Source organism: Rhinoraja longicauda, chromosome 4 (genome assembly GCF_053455715.1).
Source record: "Rhinoraja longicauda isolate Sanriku21f chromosome 4, sRhiLon1.1, whole genome shotgun sequence".
Lineage (NCBI taxonomy): Eukaryota > Metazoa > Chordata > Chondrichthyes > Rajiformes > Arhynchobatidae > Rhinoraja > Rhinoraja longicauda.
Genome location: NC_135956.1, coordinates 5305667 through 5328402, shown reverse-complemented (window position 1 = coordinate 5328402; position 22736 = coordinate 5305667). Strand labels below are relative to the sequence as shown.

At 42.9% G+C, this 22736-nt stretch overlaps 1 protein-coding gene across 2 annotated transcripts in view; it reads right to left on the bottom strand.

The window, feature by feature from the left end:
• csmd3b (CUB and Sushi multiple domains 3b) overlaps positions 1-22736 on the bottom strand; it is a 1698079-nt gene that overhangs the window by 115903 nt on the left and 1559440 nt on the right. For both annotated transcript variants that reach the window (XM_078397138.1, XM_078397139.1), the window contains exons 46-47: positions 16857-16970; positions 12224-12412 (exon numbers count right to left, since the gene is read on the bottom strand). In XM_078397138.1, coding sequence (XP_078253264.1) covers positions 12224-12412; positions 16857-16970 — 303 coding nt within the window. The remainder of the gene's footprint in view (positions 1-12223; positions 12413-16856; positions 16971-22736) is intronic.

Here is a 22736-nt window from a genome sequence, read left to right as displayed (position 1 = left end):
CAAAGAATTCCTCAGATTCACCACCCTCTGACTAAAGAAATTCCTCCTCCCTTCCTAAAGGAATGTCCTTTAATTCTGAGGCTATGGCCTCTAGTCCTAGACTCTCCCACTAATGGAAACATCCTCTCCAAATCCACTCCATCCAAGCCTTTTACTCTTTGGTAAGTTTCATAGAGATCCCCCTCATCCTTCTAAACTCCAGCGAGTGCCATCAAATGCTCATAATATGCTAACCCACTCAGTCCTGGGATCGTTCTTGTAAACCTCCTCTGGACCCTCTCCAGCGCCATAAAGGTGCCTAGAATTACTCACAATAAGTATTCTAGTACACACTCTTCTGTTCACGTGCAGTTTACAGATAGCAGCACAAGCAATGGGTGGTCATTTAGAGTTATTTGTCTCTTGTGTTTGTACTTAGTGAGCCCAAAAGACAATATGGTTACCTGGAAACTCAGCATTATAAGCTGTTGTTGATTGACCACAGCTCAGCATTCAACACCAACATTGCCTCTAAACATCATCAAACGCAGAGAACTGAGTCGCTGCTCACCACCCTGTGATTAGATCCACAACTTCCTCATCAGCGCACAACTTCCTCAACAGCGAATTAGCAACAGCATTTCCTCCCCAATCTCCATCAACACGGGGCCACCTCGATGCTGTGAGCTCAGACCCCTGCTCTACTCACTCCATACCCATGACTGTGTAGCCAGACACAGCTCCAACATCATCTTTACATTTGCTGACGATACCACCGATGTTGAACAAACAACGGATAGATCTCTGAAGATCTGCCATGAGCCCCGCACATCCATGCAATCACAAAGAAAGCTCATCAACAACTCTACTTTCTTAGAAGATTGAAGAGATTCAGGACACTCTGTCGAATGTCTACAGGTATACAATAGAAGTACACTGACTAGTTGCACAGGGGGCCTGCCTTGGCAATTTGGACACCCAGGAATGGAGGAGGTTACGGAGAGTGGAAGACACTACCCGATCCATTATAAGTACGGTTTATCTCACCATCAAATGGATCTAAAGGAAGTGCTGTCTCCAAAAGGTAGCTAATGTCGTCAGAGACCCACACCATCCGGGTCAGGCTATAATTTCGCTGGTAGAGGAGTCTAAAAACCATATCCACCAGGTTGAAGAACACCTTCTTCCCAGCAACCATCAAGCTCTTGAACACTACACAATACAAGTCTTTTGGTTACACTGCAGACTTTGGTTTTGCACTATTATGGTTACTTAGTCTTATACATATAACAACTACAGCATGGAAACAGGCCTGTCCGGCCCTACCAGTCAACGCCGACCATTCTCCCTGACCTAGTCTCATCTACCTGCACTCAGACCATAACCCTCCAATCCCCTCCTATCCATATACCTATCCAATTTACTCTTAAATAATAAAATCGAGCCAGCCTCCACTACTTCCACCGGAAGCCCATTCCATACAGCCACAACCATCTGAGTAAAGAAGTTCCCCCTCATGTTACCCCTAAACCTTTGTCCCTCAATTCTGAAGCTATGTCCCCTTGTTGGAATCTTCCCCACTCTCAAAGGGAAAAGCCTACCCACGTCAACTCTGTCCGTCCCTCTCAAAATTTCCCTGGTAACCTCTTCAAAAAATTCAAGAAGATTAGTCAAACATGACCTTCCAGGCACAAATCCATGTTGACTGTTTCTAATCAGGCCTTGATTATCCAAATAATTATATATATTGTCCCTAAGTATCTTTTCCATTAATTTTCCCACCACAGACGTCAAACTAATAGGTCTATAATTGCTAGGTTTACTTTTAGAACCTTTTTTAAACAAAGGCACAACATGCGCAATGCGCCAATCTTCCGGCACCATCCCTGTTTCTAATGACGTTTGAAATATTTCCGTCATAGCCCCTGCTATTTCTGCACTAACTTCCCTCAATGTCCTAGGGAATATCCTATCAGGACCTGGAGACTTATCCACTTTTATATTCTTCAAAAGTGTCCGTACCTCCTCTTCTTTAATCCTCCTAATTTCCATCACTACTCTACTTGTTTCGCTTACCTCACATAATTCAATATCCTTCTCCTCGGTAAATACCGAAGAAAAGAAATTGTTTAATATCTCCCCCATTTCTTCCGGCTCAGCACATAGCTGTCCACTCTGACTCTCTAATGGACCAATTTTATCCCTCACTATCCTTTTGCTATTGACATATCTGTAGAACCCCTTGGGGTTTACTTTTACATTACTTGCCAAAGCAGCCTCATATCTTTTTTTCGCTTTTCTAATTTCCTTTTTAAGATTCCTTTTACATTCTTTATATTCCTCAAGAACCTCATTTACTCCCTGCCGCTTATATTTATTGTATATCTCCCTCTTTTTCCGAACCAAGTGTCCAATTTCCCCGGAAAACCACGGCTCTTTCAAATTATTATTCTTTCCTTTCCACCGAACAGGGACATAAAGACTCTGTACTCTCAAAATTTCACCTTTAAATATCCTCCATTTCTCTATTACATCCTTTTCATAAAACAACAATTTCCATTTCACTCCTTTTAAAGCCTTTCTCATCTCCTCAAAATTAGCCTTTCTCCAATCCAAAATCTCAACCCTTGGTCCAGATTTGACCTTCTCCATAATGATATTGAAACTAATGGCATTATGATCACTAGACCCAAAGTGCTCCTCAACACATACCTCCGTCACCTGACCCATCTCATTTCCTAACAGGAGGTCCAACACTGCCCCTTCTCTGGTAGGCACCTCTACGTATTGCTGCAAAAAACTATCCTGCACACATTTTACAAACTCCAAACCATCCAGCCCTTTAACAGAATGTGATTCCCAGTCTATATACGGAAAATTGAAATCACCCACAATCACCACTCTGTGCTTACTATTAATATCTGCTATCTCCTTACATATTTGCTCTTCCATTTCTCGTTCCCTATTTGGCGGTCTATAATACACCCCTATAAGTGTTGCTAAACCTTTCTCATTTCTGAGTTCCACCCAAACAGCCTCCTTAATCGAGCCTTCTAGTCTGTCCTGCCAAAGCACTGCTGTGATATCCTCCCTGACAAGCAATGCAACACCCCCACCTCTTGCCCCTCCGATTCTATCACATCTGAAACAATGAAATCCTGGAATATTTAATTGCCAATCGCAACCCTCCTGCAACCATGTTTCACTGATCGCCACAACATCATACTTCCAGATGTCAATCCAGGCTCTAAGCTCATCCACCTTTCTTACAATGCTCCTAGCATTAAAATATACACATTTAAGGGACCCATCATTTCTTATTCTCAGTTTATTTCTTTTCCCTTCTTTCTCTCCTACATATTGGGTCTGAGTGTTTCCCTTTTCTGCCTCCTGCCTCACACACTGCCTATTAGCTATCTGTGTTTGAGTCCCTCCCCCCAGCCGTACTAGTTTAAAGTCTCCGCAGTTATTTTAGCAAATCTCCCCGCCAGGATATTGGTTCCCCTCGGGTTCAGATGCAACCCGTCCTTTTTGTTGGTTATTAATTTATTGTATTTTTAATGGGTGTGGACCCGTTGGATCCAAATCTCTCCTGCGGGCCCGGCAACCCTCCCCCAAATGACGATCCTGTGGGCCCAGCAACCCTCCCCCAAATGACGACCCAAGGACCCGTTGCTGGGCGTGGAGTGTCACCCGGGGCCGTGGGCAGGTGAGGGGGGATGGGGAAGAGGAGAGAGAGCCACTAACGTCGGCCACATGTGGCCAGCGCTGCGGGATGAGCGAGCCGTGGACTCGAAACCTCTCCTGCGACTCGGCGGCGAACGGCAGCGACGGCCATCTTGTTGGACCCTCTGCCGCCGCGCTGCACCATGGGAGGAAGGTCAGACGCGGGGCACGCTGGGACGGGCGCCGGTCCTCCCGGCGGGGGGTGGGGGGGGCCGGGGGGGGGGGGGGGGCAGTGCATTTATTAAAGTTTAATACATTCATTGTTTTTTTGAAAAATAACAAAACTTGATTTATTGAGACCGCAGGGGGATGGTGAGTAGGGTGGGCCTAAAATTGCCACACTATCATGCATTGTTTTGGCTGCCTTTCCAGAACAAATATACGCACATACAAGATGAGGGTTTTGGTAATATATATATAGATGTACTTATAGAGACATATAGCCATACAGCGTGGAAGCAAGCCCCCCATTAATACTTGTCCATGCCAACCAAGACATCTCATCTCTGAGTTTGAGTTTAGTTCACCTGAAATGAAAATCTTTTGTTGCGTGCTAACCAGTCAGCAGAAAGACAATGCATGATTACAGTCGAGCCATCCACAGTGATCTACTGCTTGTCCCACTTGCCCGTGCATGGACAATATCCCTCTAAATCTTTTCTATCCATGTACCTGTCCAAACGTCTTTCAAATATTGTAATAGTAACTACATGAACTACCTCCTCTGGCACTTTGTTCCACATACCCTCAAGATCAAGATCAAGATAGCTTTATTTGTCATCCAATATTGGACGAAATTCGGTCACCCACAGTCCAACAATAAAAGCATTAAATAGGCATTCAAATTACACAACCCCAAAACCCCCAAAACACAGTCCAACAATAAAAGCATTAAATAGGCATTAAAATTACCCAACCCCAAAAACACACAAAAAAAGAAACATCCATCACAGTGAGTCTCCTCCTCCAGTCCTCTCTCTCCTCACTGTGATGGAAGGCCACAATGTATTTTCCCTTCTCCTGCTGTCCTCGCCCGCGGTCAGGTTGTTGTGGTTGCAGGCCGCACCGGACCCTCTGAGTGAAAAAAAGGACTCTAGTTCCTATTGTATTAATTCTCACTAAACTGCCTTTAATCATGAATATTGAATGGATGAAGAATGATCATCTGTTGGTACGTGCATGACAGTCATTTTCATACACTCAATCCCAATGATTTCAATGAAGGCAAATGTGCAGAGAAACATGCAAAAGTCAATGGGTATTGTCATGTGTATTTACCACTGCTGATCAAAGATAAACTTGCCTTGTTATACTTTGAACAAAATACACTCTGCAGGTGCGGAAAGAAACGGATGAGACAAACAAGTGGTAAAAGACTGGAAGAGACAGATCAATAGATCAGGTAAACCAATCCCTGGCAGAGAAGTATCAGTTGACTCAATGTCAACACCAAAGGAGGACCGAGGTAAAACCTGCGGGATACTGAAATGAAAGAATGAAAAGCTATAAATATGCATTCACTCCTCATTTGAGCAAGAGTGAATATTTCTGATGCATTGACCCATTCTTATAGCATACCCTATTTAAGGTTTCTCATTATTTTTACATTGGAGACCAGATAAAACGTCTTTGATCTGAAACAAAATCTTGTACTTTTTTCTTCACAGAATCTACTCAACTTCCCAATCATGGCCTTTTGACGTTTGGGTGAAAATTGGTAGTGGTGCTTGCAAGATTAGGAAATGGATGGAAATGAATTATTAAGGAAAAGTGAAAATCACTGTTACACTCCTATCCAGTTTCCATTACAGCTCGGCTTTTAGATTAAATGCTCCACTGAAGCAACACACCTATGCATGCAGACTGTGTTTCGAAATGTATCTCTGGATGCTTAGTATTGTGGATTCCAACTTGTTGATCACAGAAGGTCAGTAAGAAGATTTGTAAACACATTGGCCCTGTACGTTACTTAAAAAGCATTTGTGCTCATACATATGCTTGTGCCATCTCCACTGCTATCAGAAAAGAATCCCCTTTACATTTGATACTTTCATATTTGGAACTTGGCGAGATTTAGCAATTTCAACGTTGTAGGTTAAGAATGATTTTTCTTACTGTGGCATAGCTATCAATTATTAAAAAGAGCAATAATTTAAGATGACTACAAAGGTTTGTTATTGGAGCAAACTCCAAGTTCATTGCCATATGAATCTACGTGAAATTAAGAGCTTTGTGAATTATGAATTATGTGTGCACTTGAAAAAATTATAAACATAGAAACATTGAAAAATAGGTGCAGGAGTAGGCCATTCGGCCCTTCCAACCAGCACCGCCATTCGGTATGATCATGGCTGATCATCTAAAATCAGTACCCCGTTCCTGCTTTTTCCCCATTCCCTTGATTCCTTTAGACCCAAGCTAAATCTAAATCTCTCTCGAAAACATCCCGTGAATTGGCCTCCACTGCCTTCTGTGGCAGAGAATTCCACAGATTCACAACTCTCTGGGTGAAGAGGTTTTTTCCTCATCTCTCTCCTATATGGCCTACCCCTTATTCTTAAACTGGACTCCCCCAGCATCGGGAACATTTTTCCTATATCTAGCTTGCCCAATCCTTTAAGAATTTTATATGTTTCTATAAGATCCCCTCTCGTCCTTCTAAATTCCAATTAATACAAGCCCAGTCGACCCATTCTTTCATCATATGTCAGTCCCGCCATCCTGGGAATTAACCTGGTGAACCTATGCTGCACTTCCTCAATAGCAATAATGTCCTTCCTTAAAAAATTAGGAGACCAAAATTGCACACAATACTCCAAGTGCGGTCTCACCAGGGCCCTGTACAACTGCAGTAGGACCTCCTGCTCCTGAACTCAAGTCCTCTCGCAATGAAGGCCAACATGCCATTAGCTTTCTTCACTGCCAGTTGTACCTGCATGCTTATTTTCAGTGACTGATGTACAAGGCCAGCAAGGTCTCGTTGCACCTCCCCTTTTCCTAATCTGACACCATTCAGATAATAATCTGCCTTCCTGTTCTTGCCACCAAAGTGGATAACCTCACACTTATCCACATTATACTGCATCTGCCATGCATCTGCCCACTCACCCAACCTATCCAAGTCACCCTGCAGCCTCATAGCATCCTCATCACAGCTCACATCGCCAACCAGCTTTGTGTCATCCGCAAACTTGGAGATGTTACAATTAATTCCCTTGTCTAAATCATTATTTATTGTAAATAACTGGGGTCACAGCACTGAGTCTTGCGGTACCCCGCTAGTCACTGCCTGCCATTCTGAAAATAACCTATTAATTCCTACTCTTTGCTTCCTGTCTGCCAACCAGTTCTCTATCCATGTCAATGCCCTACCCCCAATACCGTGCTCTAATTTTGCACACTAATCTCTTGTATGGAACCTTGTCAAAGGCTTTTTGAAAGTCCAGATACACCACATCCACTGGCTGTCCCTTATTCATTCTACTTGTTACATCCTCAAAAATTCCAAAAGATTAGTCAAGCATAATTTCCCCTTTATAAACCCATGCTGACTTTGACTGATCCTGTCACTGCTTTCCAAATGTGCTGCTATAACATCTTTAATAATCGTCTCCAGCATCTTCCCCACTACCGATGTCAGGCTAACTGGTCTATAATCGCCGTTTTCTCTCTCCCTCCTTTCTTAAAAAGTGGACTTCCATTGGCTATCCTCCAGTCCGCAGGAACTGATCCAGTCGAAAGAACATTGGAAAATGATCACCAATGCATCCACGATTTCTAGGGCCACCTCCTTGAGTACTCTGGGATGCTGACCAACAAAAAAACAACAACAAAAAAACTAATTTGTTCAAACATTACCCATTTTGAAATTAAAGACCAAATAGAAATGGTCACACTGAAATTGGGGTCAGAAGAAAATAGGATTTTTTAGACAATAGACAATAGTCAATAGGTGCAGGAGGAGGCTATTCAGCCCTTCGAGCCAGCACCGCCATTCAATGTGATCATGGCTGATCATTCTAAATTAGTACCCCGTTCCTGCCTTCTCCCCATACCCCCTGACTCCGCTATCTTTAAGAGCTCTATCTAGCTCTCTCTTGAATGCATTCAGAGAATTGGCCTCCACTGCCTTCTGAGGCAGAGAATGCCACAGATTTACAACTCTCTGACTGAAAAAGTTTTTCCTCATCTCCGTTCTAAATAGCTTACCCCTTATTCTTAAACTGTGGCCCCTGGTTCTGGACTCCCCCAACATTGGGAACATGTTTCCTGCCTCTGACGTGTCCAACCCCTTAATAATCTTATACGTATCGATAAGATCCCCTCTCATCCTTCTAAATTCCAGTGTATACAAGCCTAGTGGCTCCAGTCTTTCAACATATGACAGTCCCGCCATTCCGGGAATTAACCTAGTAAACCTACGCTGCACGCCCTCAATAGCAAGAATATCCTTCCTCAAATTTCAGATATAAAACAAAGGGGAAATATACCACACAAAAAGAACACATGATGAAAAAGTAAGTTGTACTCTTTCTCTGTGGAGGGGAGAAACCTAGAGGTAGGTTGAAAAATTCCATATTTTAAAAATTCTGACTTTCATCCAACAAGGTAAAAGGAGAAAGGAGAATAACAGAGCTCTCGGTGGTCAGGCGATAACTACTCATTTTAAAGTGGAATATTCCTTCCGCGCTCCAATGGTGCAAACTTTGGCTTCCCACTTTCTGGCAAATGGACAAGTGTGAAAGAAATTGTTCAATGTAGTCCTGCTATTGCCACATATGTGTTCAAATTTTACGGAGTTATCTGTGAAATACATTGAAGAAAGACATCTATCTATACAGAACTTTTCAGGACCCAGAACACCCAAATGCACTTTACAATCAATTAAGTGTTTTTTTGTACAAAGACCAAAGTGACTTTCAACCTAGGACGTACAGCAGTATGGACCAGGAAGAGTCCCTTCAGCCCACAATGTCTGTGCTGGACATGATGCCAAATTAAACAAATCTTTTCTGCCTGGTGTGATCCATATCCCTTCATTCCCTGTGTATTCATGTCCATTCGAATAGCCTCTTAAACCTCAATGTTATCATATCATATCATATATATACAGCCGGAAACAGGCCTTTTCGGCCCTCCAAGTCCGTGCCGCCCAGCGATCCCCGTACATTAACACTATCCTACACCCACTAGGGACAATTTTTACATTTACCCAGCCAATTAACCTACATACCTGTACGTCTTTGGAGACGTATGTTGTATCTACTCCTGCCTAAGCATCCCAGGTACTTTCCACTCTGTGTAAAAAACTTTCCCCACACATCTCCTTTCGACTTTCTTCCTCTCATCTTTTAAGTTGTGCCCTCTAGTATTTGACATTTCCACACTAGGAAAAAGGTAACCGTCTCTCCTATCCTTGCCTCTCATAATTTTATAATTTTACAGAGTTTTATAAAGCTGCAACACGACTTCCTGACCCAATGGGCCAATCGATAAAGGCAAGCATATTGTAAGACTTCTTTACCAATCCATCTATTTGTGCTGCTACTTTCAATGAGTTATGGTTTGCTACCCAAGATCCATCTGAATATAAGTGCTGTTCAGTATCATGCCATGAACTGTATACTTTCCCCTTACCTTTGTCTTTCCAAACTGCAGCACCTCACATTTGTCAGATTAAGTTCCACCCATATTTGTAAATGATCCATACTGTATAGAGTTATTTGTCAGTATTCTTTGACAGCCTTCTTCACTGACCAAAACTCTGTTGATTTTGTGTTGTTTGCAAACTTACTAACTGACCATTTACATTTATGTTAAGTGTAGGAAGGAACTGCAGATGCTAGTTTAAACCGAAGATAGACACAAAATGCTGGAGTAACTCAGCGGGACAGGCAGCATCTCTGGAGAGAAGGAAAGGGTGGCGTTTCGGGTCGAGACCCTTCTTGAGTCTGAAGAAGGGTCTCGACCCAAAATGCCACCGATTCCTTCCAGTCAGAGCGACCTCCTTCCATCTCTGCCTTCCATCTTCTGTTAGTAAGCCTGATCTGAATCCAAACTACCAAAATACCATTGGTAATCTATTGTGATTACCAATTGGGATCCTAATGCATCTAAATCTTCTGGATTAACCTACAATGAGGGACTTTGTCGAAAGCCTTCTTAAAGAATGAAATTCATGTTGACATTTTAAATTATAATTCTGAACATTGATCTCAAGTATTTGGAAACACAAAATAGCTGGTGGCATGACCACGAGCTTCTGACATTGATTCCACTGGACCTTTCAGGCCTGGAGCTGTTTTATATGTATTTTTATCATTGGTAACCTAGCCTAAGTCCAATGATGGGCTGCTGTCATGTGGAAAACCAGGAGGTAAAGCCAAAGATTCCATTCTTTCCTAAGTCTATAAAGAAGTCTATAAATGACTTTGTGGTCTCTTTAGAAAAGTGAATTGATTCCAAAAATTTCAGGAATGAAGACCGCAATGTTGATGTGAATCCTCCAATGGGTCCTTAGAGAATGATATTTAAAAGATACACATTTGGTTCCACAGGGCATATCTTTGCTGGCGCTAATTAAAGTGTATGAGAATTTAGTAGGTTCTCACTCACCTCACCTTCACTCCCACTGTAACACATGACTTATGTTTAGTACATTCATAGGCTGCATCTCTCTGCCTCTTTGTTATTCTCCAATGCTTTAAACATAATTGGCTGAATCAGCAGGCATTTTAACCATAGGTTCATAACAACTTTATGTCACATTTCCTAAACTTGTTCAAGGTTCAGTTCAAAAGAATAAGGCTTTGAAACAAACATAAAAATTGTGCAGTTTTGCTGATTTGGGAAGGCTTTTTTTTAAGCTATGTACTTATTCACATGTATAAAAATACAGGTAAGCATATTTAAAAATTACATCAGATAATAAACTCGTTAATTTACCACGACATGTTTGTATACCCCTTGAAACTAAAATGTACAATGCATGATTTTTAAAGTAATTTAAACTAACATTTAAGTATGCTTACTTCCAGGGATCTGTAATTTTTTTTGTGATAAAACTATTATTAGATTTAATACAGGGTGTACCAGGTTAATACTCTTAAAATACATCAAAAGTTGTTTTCTTTGTAATAAAGAGAGAGAGGAAAGAATGAGGTTTCGTCACGACAATAGTATGACGGTTCATAAGAGAATTAACGTATGAATATGCAAATAAGTATCAGCAGCAACATAAATATTCAAGTAACTCAGCGGGACAGGCAGCATCTCTGGAGAGAAGGATTGGGTGACGTTTCGCGTCGAGACCCTTCTTCAGACCATCTAGACCCGAAACGCCACCCATTCTTTCTCTCCAGAGATGCTGCCTGACCCGCTGAGTTACTCCAGCTTTTTGCGTCTATCTTCGGTTTAAACCAGCATCTGCAGTTCCTTCCTGCACTCCAGGCGCATGAACTGCTGTAATTTTTATCGAAAATATTTAAACAAATCCAAATTTAAATTAGCGCTGCATCAAAATTGCCTCTGCGTGTAATGTGTACAAATAATCTGCAATTAACTTCCCTGAACATCCTACAGAGTTCAAAGTTATGTCTGGAGGAGTCATTTTCAATTGCAAGTGTAGCTTTCCTGAATTCTACCTATCCTTGGTTGAATCGGCTGATGATTAATTATTTATGGTTCCTCGTTCCACTTTTGCCCTGACTAACCTGAAAAGAGCATTTAATTGAATTTCTGTACATACTTTCAGAAAATGCAGTTAATCATCTTCTGAAAATTTAATAGCAATTAACTGGAACGCACAAATGTGTGTTTACCCCACAAACAAGAAGAAATAATGGAATTCTTACTAAACATCATCATGCTGATATAATAATATTATTTTATCACATGACCTGCTGAATGCTTACAACAGTTTTTTTAGGGTTTTTTTAGAGATACAGCGCGGAAACAGGCTCTTCGGCCCACCGAGTCCGCGCCGCCCAGCGATCCCCACACATTAACACTATCCTACACACACTAGGGACAATTTTTACATTTACCCAGTCAATTAACCTACAAACCTGTATGTCTTTGGAGTGTGGGAGGAAACCGAAGATCTCGGAGAAAACCCACGCAGGTCACGGGGAGAACATACAAACTCCGTACAGACAGCACCCGTAGTCAGGATTGAACCTGAGTCTCAGGTGCTGCATTTGCTGTAAGGCAGCAACTCTACCGCTGCGCCACCGTGCTGCCTAGTTTCTGTTAGTAAAAGCCATTTTGAGGATATTTCATAATTTGGAGCCTTTTTCCGATATCCATCCACATATTAATTGACCAAGAGGTTGTCACAGATAAATATTCAGGATCAGGTTGTTGTAAAATACTTAATGCTAAAAGTTAATGTAAATCTTGATTCTGGTCATTATTCTACGACAGGCACAAATACTTCACTGATTTTCGAGGTGAAAAGGTGACAAGAAATTATGTCATGGTAAAGAATCTTGAATGCATTAAGACAATTTAAAGTTACCATCAAAAACCTCCAGCTCATCAAATTCTTTCTCCGTCTGGAAGAACTCAAAGAACAAAGTAATGTTGTAACCCTTTTCCACAATAATGCTCCAAGCACATGTCTGGAAGTTAGGGTAGCTGTCAGGGTATCCAGGGCTCAGTATAACACCTGTGGAATCTGTTCTCACTTCATTGACTGGACATAGCACTGAAAATAAAACAGAAATATGAAACAATTACTGTAGAGCAGTAAATGTGGACTCCTTGTCAATACCCTTACCCTTGTGAACAAGACAAACGAGAATCTGATCTGTACAATATGACTTGAGGATAAAATTATTGCGTTGTCAAGGCACTAGTTTAAAAGATTTAATGTAATAAAACTTCTGTTGGTTTTGATTGAACATTTCATTCATAGGGTCAGCACAAGCTGAAAGGTGAGTGGTGTATGGGGAAATTTAAAACATTATTTCGCTCATTCCGATTAATCAATTTCTTGATGAGGAATTTCTTGATGGAGGAAAACACACACGGTTGAATTTGGATTTTCTTAGTCACTAATAACCATCTTAATGTAAGATGGGTTCCTGCAATTGGTACTCGTGGAACTTATATTAGTGACTGTAGAAAATACCACACCTTCACTCTTTGCTCCATCCATCCTGGGCCACTCGTGGTTTGTCTTTCCACAGGAATTGTGAACCCGGATAAGTGGTATCCAGTTTAAAATTGGTGGGAGAGTCGAGGACTAGAGGTCATAGCTTCAGAATTAAAGGATGTTCCTTTAGGAAGGAGATGAGACAGAATTTCTTTAGTCAGAGGGTGATGAATCTGTGGAAGGCTGTGGAGGCCAAATCAAAGGACATTTTTTAAAGCCGAGATAGATGGATTCTTGATTAGTGCGGGTCTCAGGGGTTATGGGGAGAAGGCAGGAGAATGGGGTTAGGAGGGAGAAATAGATCAGCCATGATTGAATGGCGGAGTAGACTCGATGGGCCTAATGGCTTTATTCTGCTCCAATCACTTGTTACCTTATGGCCTTATAAAAGTGAATGCAAGGAGGTCAAGTCAAGTCAAGTCAAGTCAATTTTATTTGTATAGCACATTTAAAAACAACCCACGTTGACCAAAGTGCTGTACATTTGATTAGGTTCCAATAGAAAAAATTTTTTAAAAAAAAAAATGAAAACATACAGTTCACAGCACGCAAACAGTTCACAGCGCCTCCTCAATGAGCCTTAAACGCTAGGGAGTAGAAATATGTTTTGAGCCTGGACTTAAAGGAGTCGATGGAGGGGGCAGTTCTGATCGGGAGAGGGATGCTGTTCCACAGTCTAGGAGCTGCAACCGCAAAAGCGCGGTCACCCCTGAGTTTAAGCCTAGACCGCGGGATAGTGAATAGCCCCAAGTCGGCCGATCTGAGGGACCTGGAGTTAGAGAGGGGGGTTAGAAGATTTTTGATGTAGGGGGGGGAGTGTCCATTTAGGGCTTTATACGTGAATAGGAGGAGCTTGAAGTTGATTCTGTACCGTACAGGGAGCCAGTGGAGAGAGGCCAGAATCGGGGTGATGTGGTCCCTTTTACGGGTACCCGTCAGGAGTCTCGCTGCGGCGTTTTGGACCAGTTGCAGGCGGGACAGGGAAGATTGGCTGATCCCAGTGTATAGGGAGTTGCAGTAGTCTAGGCGGGAGGAAATGAAAGCGTGAATGATTTTTTCTGTGTCGTCGAATTTGAGGAAAGGTTTGATTTTAGCTATGGTTCGAAGTTGGAAGAAGCTGGCTTTTACCACAGAGTTGACTTGCTTATCAAATTTTAATGCAGAGTCAAATATCATGCCGAGGTTTTTGACATGCGGTTTGACTAGGCAGGATAGGCTTCCAAGACTGCCTGTTATCAATTTGATGGAGTCGGGGGGGCCGAATAGGATGACCTTAGACTTGCTCTCATTTAATTGGAGGAAGTTCTGTGCCATCCAACATTTTATGTCCTCAAGGCAGTGTGAGAGGCTGTTTAAATTTGACTGGTTGTTGGGTTTCAGGGGGAGGTAAAGCTGAGGAGGTAGCACAACCCCCTGCATTACAGCTATTCGGGTAATAGAAATAAATCCTTACATATTCCCCAAAGCACTTCCCAAAATTTTGAGATATGCCAACATTTGCTTTCACAAAATGTACGTGTAAAATTAAATGGTTAAACAAAGCTGACAGTGCCTTCCATATTGGGAAATCCCATCATGAACCATTTTCCAGAAACACAATGAAGAAATACTTGTTGAAGGCAGATTAAAAGCCACAGTCACATCGGTAGGTTTAAAACATCAAAGTATACCGATGTTTGAAATTGAAATAGAAACAGAAAATTATTTGAGTTGCCAGCAAATTAGACAAGAAAACTGGGGAGGGAGGGAAAGAGTCAATTTTGGTTCAACACCCTCTCAATAGAACTGAAAATGGTTTGAAATAAGCAGACACTAATATGCCACTAATAAGCCCCTGAGATGGCAGGACTTTCATATGAAGAAAGACTGGATAGACTGGGCTTGTACTAGCTGGAAATTAGAAGACTGAGGGGGGATCTTATAGAAACATATAAAGTTCTTAAGGGGTTGGAGAGGCTAGATGCGGGAAGATTGTTCCCGATGTTGGGGGAGTCCAGAACCAGGGGTCACAGCTTAAGGATAAGGGGGAAGTCTTTTAGGACCGAGATGAGAAAACATTTCTTCAAACAGAGAGTGGTGAATCTGTGGAATTCTCTGCCACAGAAGGTAGTTGAGGCCAGTTCATTGGCTATATTTAAGAGGGAGTTAGATGTGGCCCTTGTGGCTAAAGGGATCAGGGGGTATGGAGAGAAGGCAGGAACGGGATACTGAGCTGGATGATCAGCCATGATCATATTGAATGGTCACATACAGCAGGCTCAAAGGGCCGAATGGCCTACTCCTGCACCTATTTTCTATGTTTCCATGTTTCTATGCAAAGAAAGTGATGAGGGACAAGAAGGAAGGACTGCAGTACAGTGGAAGGTGTGAGAAATTAAATGACAAATAGGGTGACAGTGCAAGGTGAAATAAAACCTGAAGGAGATGCAGTCGTGGGACAAATATGGGAATTATAAATGTTTGGCCATTATAGTAGGGCTTCATTTGTTTTGGTTGAAAAATATACACCAGATACTTATTAGGAAACAGACAGGGGAGTTGATTAAAGTAGATCGCTTGCAGATTAAAATTTTGTTTAAATTACATTTTGCGTGACATTGACATTGATCAAATTATTATCACACAATGCCCATGATTAATATATTCTTACGTTCAGACTATTGTAGAAATGAAGGATGAGTGAGCTCAAAATATAATTTATGCTTTTCTATAAAGTCGAAAAGCTTTATGCTTTTCTATAAAGCCTGTTCACTGTTTGTTGCAGGTTTTGAAGAATCTCCATTAATACTTAATGGTCACAAGAAAGAAAAGACATTTGAATTGTGCCTGAAGTGAGAAAACCATTGAATTGTGCTTGAAGTAATACTGCTTTGCAAAATCAAAACCATACAAGAATAAACGTAGAGAAAAATGTTTCATCATTTGATCCCACTGTTTAAATCTCCGATACAAAGCAAAGCATGACCACTAGCCAAATGAACGGGGGGGAAAAAATACATTGTACCAGGAGGCTGCATTTTTAATACCAGCTACTTTGTGGTTCACAGCAATACATTGAGAATCCTTCCCCGATCTTCCAACCTGACCACAAACCCTCACCCCAACCATTGCCCATAAGTATCTGAATCAACAGAGTGCAACAGGAATAAATTATTCAGCTGAGAATTACATTGGAATTGAGTGCCACTGAGGCCCCTGAGAATCTCCAGGTAATCACCATGCCAGCATTATGGCCTCTGCTTAAGTCAGGTTAAGAAAGCTGAAGCTATGTTTTTTTCTTCTGGCAACTCATTGGTTACTTTTACGGCTAGGTTATTCGCCACACATTCTCGCCGGTTGATTTCTGGAGCTCAGAATTCCAACAAGTCAATGACAAGAATACCAATGATTCCTTGTTGAAACCCTACATTTGTTTCAATGTTCTTTGGAGATGTGCAATTAAAATTACCAATTTACTTTTCGCAGTATGATTATTATTATTATTTCGTGTCATCACACAGCTGTTTGCCAATAGCGAGCACATTTTAGTGCCAGGTGGTTGCCCTCTGCAAGACCCTTTACAGTGCGTGTGTCATGCAGCATGTCATAGCTCAGGAGATGTTCCATAGTCTGGAGGCCCCGTCCACATTCGCAGTCTGCCGCATCTTCAGTGTATCCCCACTTCAGCACGTTCAATTTGCTCCTCCCCACGCCTGCCCGCACTCTGTTGAGACGGCGCCAGGTTATCCACGGTTGGTCGGAACCCGGTGGGAGTTTCTCAGAGGGATCGATTGCCATGTGAATGTCTTCCGGAGATTTCCCCAGTCTCTCTTTCCAGAGGCCGTAGCAGGGGCGTGCTCATCACGGTCCCCGTCAGATTCTACGAGTATCTGCGAATCCTGCTACCACACCACACACTGTATTCATCCATCGCTACCAACTTTTTGCAGCTATGGGTGGTTTAGGGGCAGCAGTAAAAGGAAGTCATCTGCATGCAGAAATGCGAAATACCAACCTTCACAAGAGGGAGGCGCAGCATCCATTTGTAAACGTTCCCCCAGTTGACAGGTGAGAATCTCATTTCCAATTAGTGTGAATCCTGGCAAACAATGGAATCTTATGAGGTCTCCTGTCGGGCAATTAGAAAGACAATCACATTACAATTTTGATGCTAAACCTGCAAATTCAAACTCTACAAGACAGAAATTTCAATGTTGGCTATAACCTTCTTCCTGGAGGCAAGGCCTGATATTAGGGTGCCCACTGTTCTATCCGTTAAGCCAGAAGAATAGGTTATCCAAAAATCCCACAGTGCTTAAATGTAGAGCTCCACTAAGAAATGCTGTCAGCTGCCAATTGACATAATGGAGATCTGTTCCATTTCAAAGGTCAAAGCCAGAAACAACTGTCAATTAAGAGAGGAAGATGTCATGAGGAGCAAAAGAGAGTGGAGGATGGTGGAGAGGAATTCGGGAAAATGGGGAGGGGATGATGGATCACAGAGACAGCTGGTAGGCCCATATTGTAGCCACTGTTGTTCCAGGAACGCTATGAGAAAACAAGATCCAGTGGTGGCTATGGAGGACTGATTCTATATTCACATCCCGACCGTAAAAAGGAGGCAGCAGGCCATATATGAGTGAAAGGTCAGATGGTCAGAGAGTTACAGAGGATAGAAATGGGCCCTTTGGTCAACTCACCTGTGTCAACAAGTTACCTCCCTGAAATAGTCTCATTTGCCAGCGTTTGGCTCTTATCTAAATCATTAATATCCATGTACCTGTCCAAATGGGTTTGAAACATTGTAGTTGCATCTGTTTCTCACCACTTCCCCTGGCAACTTGTTCTACATACCCACCATGCTCTGCGTAGGAAAGCTGCCTTTTAAATCACTCTCCCCCCTTTACTTTAAACCTGTGCCCTCTAGGTTTAGACTCCCCTATCCTGAGAAAAGGACTATGACCTTATCTATGCCCTCATGACTTTATACACCTCTGCAAGTTACTCCTTAGCCTCCTCTGCTCCCGGGAATGCACTTTTTTTAGATTTTAGATTTTGTTTTTAGAGATACAGCGCAGAAACAGGCCCTTCGGCCCACCGGGTCCACGTCGCCCAACGATCCCCGCACACTAACACTATCCTACACCCACTAGGGACAATTTTTACATTTACCAAGCCAATTAACCTACAAACCTGTACGTCTTTGGAGTGTGGGAGGAAACCAAAGATCTCGGAGAAAACCCACGCAGGTCACGGGGAGAACGTACAAACTCCGTACAGACGGTGCCCGTAGTCAGGATCAAACCTGAGTCTCCGGCGCTGCATTCGCTGTAAGGCAGCAACACTACCGCTGCGCCACCGTGCCGCCCGTTGAATCTTTTCTGCATCCTTTTCAGCTTAATGGCATCCTTCCTGTGGTTAGGTGATCAGCACCGCACACAATACTCCAAGTGCAGTCTCACTAATCTTTTGTACAGTTGTAACATAATATCCCAATGCTTGTAGTTAATACTGTAACCGATTAAGGGAAGTGTGCCCAATCCAGAACCAGGGGCCACAGTTTAAGAATAAGGGGTGGGCCATTTAGAACTGAGATGAGGAAAAACTTTTTCAGTCAGAGAGTTGTGAATCTGTGGAATTCTCTGCCTCAGAAGGCAGTGGAGGCCAATTCTCTGAATGCATTCAAGAGAGAGCTAGATAGAGCTCTTAAGGATAGCGGAGTCAGGAGGTATGGGGAGAAGGCAGGAACGGGGTACTGATTGAGAATGATCAGCCATGATCACATTGAATGGCAGTGCTGGCTCGAAGGGCCGAATGGCCTCCTCCTGCATCTATTGTCTATTGTCTAATGCCTACTTCACCACCCAGTCCACCTGCGTCACCGCTTTCAGGGGACTATTTACTTTTACCCCTTTGGTCTCTCTGCTCTATAACAATCTCCAAGGTCCTGTGTGCACCTTGTCCTAGTCTACCTTACAAAATGCACCACTTCACACTTATCCAAGTTAAATTTCATCCGCCATTCCTTGGCCCAATTTCCCAGTTGATCTAGATACTATCATATCATACCATATATATACAGCCGGAAACAGGCCTTTTCGGCCCACCAAGTCCGTGCCGCCCAGCGATCCCCGTACATTAACACTATCCTACACCCACTAGGGACAATTTTTACATTTACCCAAGCAAATTTACCAATTTTGATGTTCCCCGTAAAATTACTACCCAAGCTGACTGCATTCACATCCAAATCATTAATACAGATGACAAACTATAGTTGGCCCAGCACTAATCCTGACGGCACACCACTGGACATGGTCCTTCAATCTGAAACACAAGATTCCACTACTCCCCTCAGACACCATCCATTTCGTACCCACATGGCTAGCACATCCTGGATCTCATGTGATCTAACCACTTACAACAGCCTACTCTGCATATCCTGTCAAAGGCTTGGCTAAAGTCCATGTAGGAAACAACTACCACAGTGCCATCATCAATCTTCACTCGTCAAAAAAAACATTCAAATTCAAAAGACACGATTTCCTACATATAAACAATGCTGACTATCCCTGATCAGTCTCTGTCTTTCCAAATGCAAGTAGATTCAAGATTCAAGATAGCTTTATTTGTCATCCAATATTGGACGAAATTCTCTCAGAATCCCCTCCAGTAAACTTCCCACCACTGATGTTAGGCTCACCAACATGAACTTCCCTAGCCTATCACTGCAACACTTCTTAAGTAAAGGCACGGTGGCGCAGCAGTAGAGTTGCTGCCTTACAGTGAATGCAGCGCCAGAGACTCAGTTTCGATCCTGACTACGGGCGCCGTCTGTACGGAGTTTGTACGTTCTCCCCGTGACCTGCGTGGGTTTTCTCTGAGATCTTCGGTTTCCTCCCACACTCCAAAGATGTACAGGTTTGTAAGTTAATTGACTGGGTAAATGTTTTTTTTTTAATTGTCCCTAGTGTGTGTAGGATAGTGTTAATGTGCGGGGATCGCTGGGCGGCGTGGACTAGGTGGGCCGAAGGGCCTATTTCCACGTTGTATCTCTAAATCTAAATCTAAAAAAATCTACAACCACGTCTGGTACTTTAACATGTGGCTAAAGGTTATACAAATATCACTGCCAGTTCCCAAGCAATTTAATCCCACAAAGCCCAAGGACACAATTGGTCCATCCAGAGGATTATCTATAGAAACATAGAAAATAGGTGCAGGAGGAGGCCAATCGGCCCTTCGAGCCAGCACCGCCATTCATTGTGATCATGGCTGATCATCCACAATCAGTAACCTGTGCCTGTCTTCTCCCCATATCCCTTGATTCCGCTAGCCCCTAGAGCTCTATCTAACACTCTTTTGAATTGGCCTCCACTGCCTTTTGTGGCAGAGAATTCCACAAATTCACAAATCTCTGGGTGAAAAAGTTTTTCCTCATCTCAGTTTTAAATGGCCTCCCCTTTATTCTTAGACCGTTGCCCCTGGTTTTGGACTCCTCCAACATTGGGAACATTCTTCCTGCATCTGGCATGTCCAGTCCTTTTATAATTTTATACTTCTCTATAAGATCCCCTCTCATCCTTCTAAATTCTAGTGAACACAAGCCCAGTTTTTCCAATCTTTCCTCATGTGACAGTCCCGCCATCCCGGGGATTAACATCGTGAACCTACGCTGCACTGCCTCAATAGCAAGGATGTACTTCCTCAAATTAGGAGACCAAAAGTGCACACAATACTCTAGATGTGGTCTCACCAGGGCCCTGTACAACTGCAGAAGGACCTCTTTAGTCCGATACTTAAATCTTCTCGTTTTGAAGGCCAACATGCCATTAGCTTTCTTCACTGTCTGCTCGACCTGCATGTTTACTTTCAGTGACTGGTGTACAAAGACACCCTAGTCTCATTGCACATCCCTTCCACCTTCCACCTTTGTGTGCTTACTGGGTCAGTGAAGCAGATGCTGATGGAGGTGCTGACTAGTGATTGTTGTGGAGCAAACTATCCATGTTCAGGACAGAGTGCAATCGGCCCTTCGAGCCAGCACCGCCATCCATTGTGATCATGGCTGATCATCCACAATCCCCATGGTTGTTGGCAGCAAATTTTGTTTAATTTGATGAACCTAGAAAAATGCTCTCCTGCTCCTCTTAGACACAGACAATATTTTAAACACAATAAACTATATTTAAACTATTTCTCATATTTCAAGCTGTTTGGTTTAAAGACAAGGAATTACAAACAACTGTCTGAGTGGAATGCAAAGTGATTGTTGCAAGGAAGGCAGGAAGTCGCCACATAACACTTTAAGTGGAGAAGGTTGTTGGCTGCAACCTTCCCCCCTTTGACGAACTGTACACTGCAAGGGCCAGGAAGCGAGTGGGCAAGATCATCTCTGGCCCCTCTCACCCTGGCCACAAACTCTTTGCAGCACTTCCCTCTGGAAGGCGACTCCGGACTGTCAAAGCCGCCACAGCCAGACATAAAAACAGCTTTTATTCCATGAGCAGTAGCTCTACTCAATAACCAAAAGTCTGTAGCCTCCTTTTGCTCTGGTATTTTATTTCATTCACTTGTTTAAATTATAATGTTTTATTCTTAATGTTTTAATGATTTATGTTTTATTCTTAATTGTTTACTATATGTCGTGTTGTTACTTGCGAGCGGAGCACCAAGGCACATTCCTTATATGTGTACATACTTGGCTAATAAAATGTATTCAAATCTATTCAATTCAAGTGAACATACTACCTTCTACAATCAAATTAATCATCTGCCCCACATCTCACATCTGTTAAAACTTCAAGCAGACAAAGTCAAGGGGGGGAGGGGAGAGGAGAGGGGAGGGGAGGGGAGGGGAGGGGAGGGGAGGGGAGGGGAGGGGAGGGGAGGGGAGGGGAGGGGAGGGGAGGGGAGGGGAGGGGAGGGGAGGGGAGGGGAGGGGAGGGGAGGGGAGGGGAGGGGAGGGGAGGGGAGGGGAGGGGAGGGACTGCACCAATGTAGGAGAGGTTGTTCACTTGGTCTAGTTGTACATAAATATGCCACTTTTTAAAGGAGATTACTTATCTCATTTTACAGAATATCATGGACAAATAATGAGAATAGAAGTGAACCACTATTTTAAAAGTTGACATGTGTGTAAGTCACTCAGTGTGCTGTGCCTGGCTACACTTGAGAGTATAAGCAAGCTTAAAAACTGGAGCCACACAGGGCAAGGGTTAATGCACTTCTCTGTGCTGCATATATTTGCTGGCACAATAATCATGGAGGTCCTGCACTCCCAGCAAGATAGCAAACAAAGCCCCGGAGACAGCCGCTGCCATTTTTGCACACATGCTTTCTTGGCACTCAAAATGCTTGTAGCATACTTCTTTAGAGACCTGGTGACAGGCAAAGAACAGCAAGCAGATGCTGAAGTGCTGTTGTGTTGTTAGGACCTTTCTCAACGGGATCACTGATGCCACAGGGAGGCCGAAGAGACATCTGCTCATTATTTCTCCTCCTTTAAATTATTTGGGTTGTGGGGTCAGTGGCTTGATGAAGGTTTCATCGTTGCTGACTGGATAACTGCTGTTGATACGTACAGTATAATGACATTTCTCTGGTTTATACCACCAGGACAACAATTGACTATGAAACCTTACTCTTCGTGGAGGCCATTGGGTTGAAATGTGAAGCCAGATGTGCAATAGGTGTGAATCTGCACAAGTGGGAGCCATGTCATCTGCTGTAAGTTTCATCTCCTTTCCTGCAGATGTCTCTTTTTCAAATGAAATGGTGAGATATTAATGTTCATCCCTTTCTATGCCTATTAATCACAGATTGTCTGATGGGGGCAAATGTCTCCTGAGATGGTTTAAAGTGGCATCGTAAGCATTTACAAATCAATCTGTGC